This window comes from Labeo rohita, chromosome 20 (genome assembly GCF_022985175.1).
Source record: "Labeo rohita strain BAU-BD-2019 chromosome 20, IGBB_LRoh.1.0, whole genome shotgun sequence".
NCBI lineage: Eukaryota > Metazoa > Chordata > Actinopteri > Cypriniformes > Cyprinidae > Labeo > Labeo rohita.
This window is the reverse complement of record NC_066888.1, coordinates 28,982,093-28,989,803: the sequence shown is the minus strand read 5'-3', so window position 1 is coordinate 28,989,803 and position 7,711 is coordinate 28,982,093. Positions and strand designations below refer to the sequence as shown.

Sequence of the window (7,711 nt, the reverse complement as noted above, 5' to 3'; positions counted from 1 at the left end):
ATGACTTCAAATAAGACTCAAACTGAGAATATATTTCTCTGCTATCCACTCCAGCCGAACTCCTGTCTGAAATTGCATCGTCTTACTGTGGTTAAAGTGGCAATATATGCTGTCTTGTTGCTGATGATGCTCACAACTGTTTTTGGGAACCTGCTGATCATCATCTCCATCTCTCACTTCAAACAGCTTCAGTCTCCAACTCATCTGATCGTTCGCTCTCTGGCTGCCAGTGACTGTCTGCTGGGCTGTTTGGTCATGCCGCACAGCATGGTGCGATCTGTTGAAGGCTGCTGGTATCTGGGAGACTTTTTGTGTAAAGCTCATTCTAGTTTGGACATGAGCTTCACTGTCTCCTCTTTACTGCATCTTGGTTTAATATCTGTTGACAGGTACATGGCCATTTGTGACCCACTAAGATACAGATTGAGGGTCACAAACAAAACTGTGACTGTATTTAATACCTTCATATGGCTGTTTTCATTTCTCTACAGTTTCTCTGTTGTGTTTTCAGGGATAAGTGCAGTTGGACTTGAGATGCTTATATTGCAGACTTACTGTGTGGGAAATTGTGTTGTATTTTTTAACAAAGAGTGGAGTATTATATGTCCAGTTCTTGTATTCTTCCTTCCTGGGACGATCATGAGCTCTCTGTATGTAAAAATCTTCTGTGTTGCGCAAAAACATGCAAAGGTTATGTCAGAAAGAGTGACTGGAGGGAGGAAGAATCAAAGCTTTGCTCAGAGAGAGAGGAAAGCAGCTAAAACTCTGGCTATTGTCATGGGTGTTTATTTATTCTGCTGGCTGCCTTTTTTTACTGCTGTTGCTCTTGACCCTTTTTTCAATAATTGGACCCCAACTGTTGTTTTTGATGCTTTGTTTTGGTTTGCATATTTCAACTCGACCTGTAACCCCTTGATTTATGGATTTTTCTACCCTTGTTTTCAAAAGGCCTTTAAGATTCTCATATCAACTTACATCTGTGGCATCAAGCATTCTAACACATTGATATTTGAATGAATACTCCTCTCACACCTATTTCAGATATCACAATACATATTTATTTTTATGTAATTCTTTTTCATATATGTTGAAACTATTTTGCAAATGTGTTTTACTGGAAGTAATGATCTTATCATTTTAGGGGCATGCATGCAGGGTTTGTACTATATTCAAAATATATTTCAGTTATTATAAAACAACCTAAATATCCTGCATTTTTGTGAAATCAAAATTTTAATTCGCTTCTAATACAATAAAGTCTTTAAATTGCATTTCATTGGGTTTACATTATAATGGTCTCCCTTTAGAAAAACAGTCATATTTTGATAGTTTGTTTGCTTTAAATTTCCTGATTAAGTTCCAGATGATTAAAGGAAGTATCCTCAGTTGAACCAACCTGGTCACACTTATATCTTACGTTTAAAAACTGAAAAGAGAAAAAAGACAGAAAACCAGTTATAACTTGAAAGTTAAAATGTATAGACATTACACATCTGTTGAGTATGTGTTGACGGTCTATGTAGTTGGATAGTGGAGCTCCAAAAAAATCAGTAATGAAGTGGTTCTGAATGAAAACAAACAAACAAAATTTTAAGCTGTTAAAAAAAAGAAAGGGGGAAAAAAGAACCATTTATCATAAAATGGTTCTTCAGGACAATATAAGTTCATTTGTTTTGCCTGTCGTGTTGAACTGTTTGGTCTGCAACCTTTAAAGTTTTCGATTCCTACAGTGACTGATTTGGCACACATCCTGCTCTTTCTATAAAACCTGTAAACAACATTCACTGGTTCTCAGCAACTGTATAAACTCTAAGTCTATAGCGACACCAACTCTGTAGTGGTATGCCCGAGCATTGCAATTATTTTGCATTTACTAGAATTCAATCAAATGCATTTCCCGACTTATTTTTTGCGTCTGTCCTGTGCATGCCATATTATTTCGTCTGGGCAGCCAGGACATAGAAAGAGCGCGGCCATGCACACACACAACTTAGAGGGAACATTGCTAGACAGGCCTGCATCTTCTCACCAACAGTTGCTTTGCTCGTGTCGCCAGACGTCAAAATCTCCCCACTGAAAATAAATGGGATGTTGTTGTGTCACTGCATTGTGAACAGAGCTTTTGTCTTCCTAATCGCTTTAAAGGAGTAGTTCACTTTCAGAACAAAAATTTACAGATAATGTACTCACCCCAGTGTTTCCCCTGCCATTATATTACGGGCCCGCCACCCCCCCTTGAAGGTCAGGTAGACTTAATTTTCTATATAGCGCTAAATCACAACAGATGTCATTTAAGGTTAGCTTTCCTATAGAACAGGTCTATACCTTGTTCGTTTATTAAACAAAAGAAATAGCCTTTGTTATTTATCTTATTTACACAACGGCATGTCATTTCTGTGTCTATCTTTACGTGGTCCCGCGTCTACAATTTCTCCTCCGATTTAGTGATTTCACTGATTTATTCTATAGCACGAGATGCCACAGAATTCATACATTTTTTGATTACTAAATCAAAAGTAGGTCTCTCACTTAATTCAAATCGCGATATGGACTAGTCTGTGAATATTAAAACGCAAAAAGATGGTTTAGATATGAATCCTCCATGTTCCGCTTGGCTCTGTATGAATGAATGGCACACGTGACGCTCACGGTTATTTTCGGCCTCTGTGTCTTATTATATGACGACATAAACGCATTAACTTAATCTCCAGAACTGTTGTGAGAGTCACTTCATGTAAATTTTACTGTGTATACACAAAAAAAACTAACTGGCAACCCGTCAAAATAAAAGTACGGTTAACATGTAACAGAAATGTATTAGTCTTGTATTACTTTTGTAGAGTAAAATGTAGGTGTTTAAATATTCCTTTTTTGTCTGGCAAATTTAAATAAAACAATTAAATGCAGAAATTATAATAACATAAATAACAGAAAAAACAGTTTGTTTGGCAACAAATAAAAGGGTTCAATTTTATTTTAATTCAAAATAAATAAATGTTTAATGCCTGTGTTTGATTATCAGAAAAATTGAAAACACACAAGAATTTCGCACACCCCCAACCCCACCCCCCCAAAACATACCCTGAAATCCTGGGGGAAAAACTGCACCCCATTGTCATTCAAGATGTTCATGTCTTTCTTTCTTCAGTCGTAAAAAAATTATGTTTTTTGAGGAAAACATTTCAGGAATAATCCATATAGTGGATTTCTATGGTGCACGTGAGTTAGAACTTCCAAAACACAGTTTCAATGCAGCTTCAGAGGGCTCTAAATGATCCCAGCCATGGAATAACCCAGCAAGCAATAGTCGTCATTTCAACGTCTGGTTTAACTACAGACCCGATATAGTCCGGCTATTTGTAACCCACTTCTAGACCAAATAATCTTGAATTTAGTTACATGTCATTTTTTGGCAAAATACTTGTGAGATGTATGATATTTCATCATGTAAGCAAAGTCAACAGCATTTACAAGGTGTTTGGTTTTATTTCTATATTTATATATATTTATAGTCTATTCTAGGGCTATGTTTAGTCTAATTTTTGATAGCACAATGACTACCTTATTTTAGCCTAGACGTCTGGGCTGTGTTTCAACGGCTAATATACGTTTTTTAGACCAAAAAATTGCTGGGAAGGGTCTTATCTAGCAAAACATTAAAAAAAAAAAAGATATGCTTTTTAACCTCAAATGCTTGTCTTGTCTGCCTTTGCCATGCACATGTATTCTGGTTCACTACAGTTAGGGGAATGTCGAAAAACTCCCATCTCATTTTCTCCCAACTTCAAAATTGTCCTACATCGCTGTTTTTTTTTTTGTAAAGGGCGTTTGACCTCATTTGCATGTACTTTGTAAACACTGGCTCAGTACTTCTGCAGCAATGTAGGACGATTTTGAAGTTGAAAGAGAAAATGAGATGGGAGTTTTTCAACATACCCTAACTGTATTAAAATGGAACACACAGAATATACGCAGAGCTAGATAGGACAAGCATCTTTTTTAGAAAATGACCAATTGTTTCACTAGATATAAGACCCTTATTCCTAGGCTGGGATAGTTTAGAGTCACTTGAAGGTGCATTTAAACTGCATTTTGGAAGTTCTAACACATGTGCACCGTAGAAGCCCACTATATGGAGATAATTCCAGAAATGTTTTCCTCAAAACACATACTTTCTTTATGACTGAAGAAAGAAAGACATGATCTTGGATGACAATGGGATGAGTACATTATCTGTACATTTTTGTTCTGGAAGTGAGCTACTCCTTTAATTTCAGTTCAGCCAAATTTTCACGTGCATAGTGGAACACAGATGTTTAGAAAAGTGCTGCAGTTAGTTTTTTTTGCCATGTAGTGGTTAATGGAAAATCAAATTAAATATGCCTTCTATCCCTGTGCACTTTTAGCCCACTGTTTGGTTAGACATACTCAATGACAAACACCAAAAAAGGCACACAAAATGCAGCACCTATAATAATTTAATGGTTGTGATATCATTCCTTCCAATGGTCATTTTGGACTGGGGAGGAATTTTTAGTTTTCAAGAAGTTCTAGGATATGTTCATATTTTATATCACACTCATTTAAATCTAAAATATCTAAAAATAAACAAGGGATCGATCACGTTTAAAAAAAAATAACACATTTTGTTTCAAGTCAATCTCTATTTGAGGACAGAGTAAAGTGGGTTAATCCCCCCCCTTCATTATAGTCTGAGTTCATGTTGTTTTTGTAACTATGGGTAACAGTGACAGGTGTAGGGAGGATCACCTCAACTCTGAGAGTATATATGAACAAATCTGAGCTACACTGAGTCCATTTAGGGAGGGAAACTAGATGGGCATGTACTATATTTGTATTCACTTGACTTTGGATATTTGTTTTTACCAAACTATAATCTGTGAAATTATTCTGTTTATACTTTGGTTTATAATTGCCTGCTGTCATACCGTTTTAAGGAAAATCACCACAGCATCTGGAGGAGACGTGATGACTTCAAATGAAACTCAAACTGAGAACGCCCTTCTCTGCTATCCACTCCGGCAGGACTCCTGTCCAAAGCTGCAGCGTCTTACTGTGGTTAAATTGGCAATGTATGTTTTCATGGTGCTGATGATCCTCACAACAGTTTTTGGGAACCTGCTGATCATCATCTCCATCTCTCACTTCAAACAGCTTCAGTCTCCAACTCATCTGATCGTTCGCTCTCTGGCTGCCAGTGATTGTCTGCTGGGCTCTTTGGTCATGCCGCAGAGCATGGTGCGATCTGTTGAAGGTTGCTGGTATCTGGGAGATTATGTGTGTAAAGTTCATTCTAGTTTAGACATGAGCTTCTGTATCTCCTCCTTACTGCATCTCAGTTTAGTATCTGTTGACAGGTACTGGGCCATTTGTGACCCTCTGAGGTACAAAATGAGGGTCACAAACAACACTGTGACTGTATTTATTACCATCATATGGCTGTTTTCATTTCTTTACAGTTTTTATGTTGTGTTTTCAGGTGTAAACACAATTGGTTTGGAGTCGTTCATCATGCAGGTTTACTGTGTGGGAAGTTGTGTTTTGTTTTTTAACAAGCAATGGGGTCTTCTATGTCCACTTCTCACATTTTTCCTTCCTGGGACAATTATGAGCTCTCTGTATATAAAAATCTTCCATGTTGCACGAAAACATGCAAAGGTTATGTCAGAAAGAGTGACTGGAGGGATGAAGAGCCAAAGCTCTGCTCACAGAGAGAGAAAAGCAGCTAAAACTCTGGCCATTGTCATAGGTGTTTTTTTGTTCTGCTGGCTGCCTTTTTTTACTGTTAATGCTCTTGACCCTTTTTTCAATTTTTTTACCCCAGCTGTTGTTTTTGATGCTGTAATTTGGTTTGCATATTTGAACTCCACTTGCAACCCCTTGATCTATGGATTTTTCTACCCTTGTTTTCAGAGTGCATTTAAGATTCTCATTTCCACTTATATCTGTGGCAACAAGGATTCAAACACTATAACATTTACATGAATAAGACGCCCTCTTCAGTCATCACAATAAAGTTTTTTTCCCCTCTGTGATTCTTTTCTATGAAATTCGCCATATTTTATCACTTTGTACAACAGGGCTAAATGCATACCTTAAACCTTTAAAGCCTAACATATGAAATCATAGTCAGAATTTTTTTTTTTTTTTTAAATGAAACAGTTTGTTGAACCTTTAGACAACATAATATAATAATATTTTTAAAAAAAGAGTTTGCCTATGTGTTTTTGTTGAGTATCATTTGATACATAAGCTTTTTTGGTGCTCCCGGAGCTCCAAAAAATCAGTAATCAAGTGGCTGAAATGAGTTTTTGACATTGACAGATTTAAAAATAAAAAAGGTGGGGATAAAGAACCCTATACTCTAGGTCTGTAACAAACAGTCTATTGATTATTATTATGTATTTATTTATTTATTTTAAATTGAATCTGTTTATTATTTTCTGATTAGTCTGTTAATCCTTAACAATAATCTTAGTTAACCTACCAATGAATAATAATCATAACTACTGCCATTAATCTTTCAACATTTTTATTTTATTATTTTCTCATAAAATACTTTATAAAAATAAAAATCTTAACATGAAAAAATAAAATTTAAAGGCATTGATCAGCAATATAAATATCATATGTGTACTGCATTCACAGTCACTGTTTGGGATTGACAGCAGCATTTGCTTACAGGTGTGAGTCTTGAAATGTTTTCTTAATTCACAGGGTATCTGCAGGATTTTTAAAATGTAAAGCTTTTTAAGACCTACACAAACAAAATTACCACTGGTGATGTCTATGGTAACATACAAAACTGTAAAATGTAAACTATAAAAACATGATTTACAGTTCAGAAACAGCTTTTTACAAAAACAAAAATGTTTTGAAATTATAAACTTCATATTACAACAGAAAGGCTGAAAAGACACAGCCAGTTTGTTATGGGCTGAGTCTGAAACTGTCATCCAGCGAGCTGTTTCAATTTGCAGTTGGTTTTTACATAGCTAGCTAGCTATTAGAGTAAGAGCTAGCTATCGCTGAACCATAGAGGGTTTGCAGTAACATCACAGTTTGGTCAGTTACCCAGTAGTGTTGGGTGATATGCTCAATTTTCATATCGTCCTATCATCAGCCTGTAAGATCGCCAATACGTGATGTTATTGTGCTAATTTATTTAATTATTTACTTTAGTTTCATTGCCAGAAAGTGAACCAACACCAGCATAAGGCTAAAAGCAGCCTAATGTTTTTTTAATATGACTTAATTTGTGTTTAACGCGATAACATTTTAACAGAAACATTACTAATGCTTACATTTCCTTAGTTATTCAAAAAGCAGCCACAGAAAACTAGCGAAGAACATTTACATTATCAAAGAAAATCATCACTGACTAGCCTAGCCTACTCTAGCGTGAGTTTATGCACTTTAAAAACACTCCCAGTGCCATAAGTGAATATAATACACAGTTACATCACTGTATCATGAATAAATCTCTTACCCTTTATTTACACTGCACACGTCTGCAGCACGAGGGGGCAATCGCGAGCCATGCCCCCCAAGATGAGTTACTGTGCCCCCTTTTCCATCCTCTCCCCTCCTTGCTGAACATGATCGATTTCGAAAGTGAAACCGAAAAAACAGCACGCATAAGAAAACGTTTGCACGCTTTCACGAGCATCAACAACTGCACGCAATCACA

The 7,711-nt window shown here is 36.2% G+C and overlaps 1 protein-coding gene across 1 annotated transcript; it reads left to right on the top strand.

The window, feature by feature from the left end:
* On the top strand, positions 1–1,017 carry LOC127182918 (trace amine-associated receptor 4-like). The gene has a single exon (XM_051138617.1). The coding sequence runs from the start codon at positions 1–3 to the stop codon at positions 1,015–1,017; it is 1,017 nt and encodes a 338-aa protein (XP_050994574.1).
* Positions 1,018–7,711: the final 6,694 nt, after the last annotated feature.

Coding starts and splice junctions, on each gene's coding strand:
- LOC127182918 (XM_051138617.1), top strand. CDS start 1: ATGACTTCAAATAAGACTCAAACTGAGAATATATTTCTCTGCTATCCA.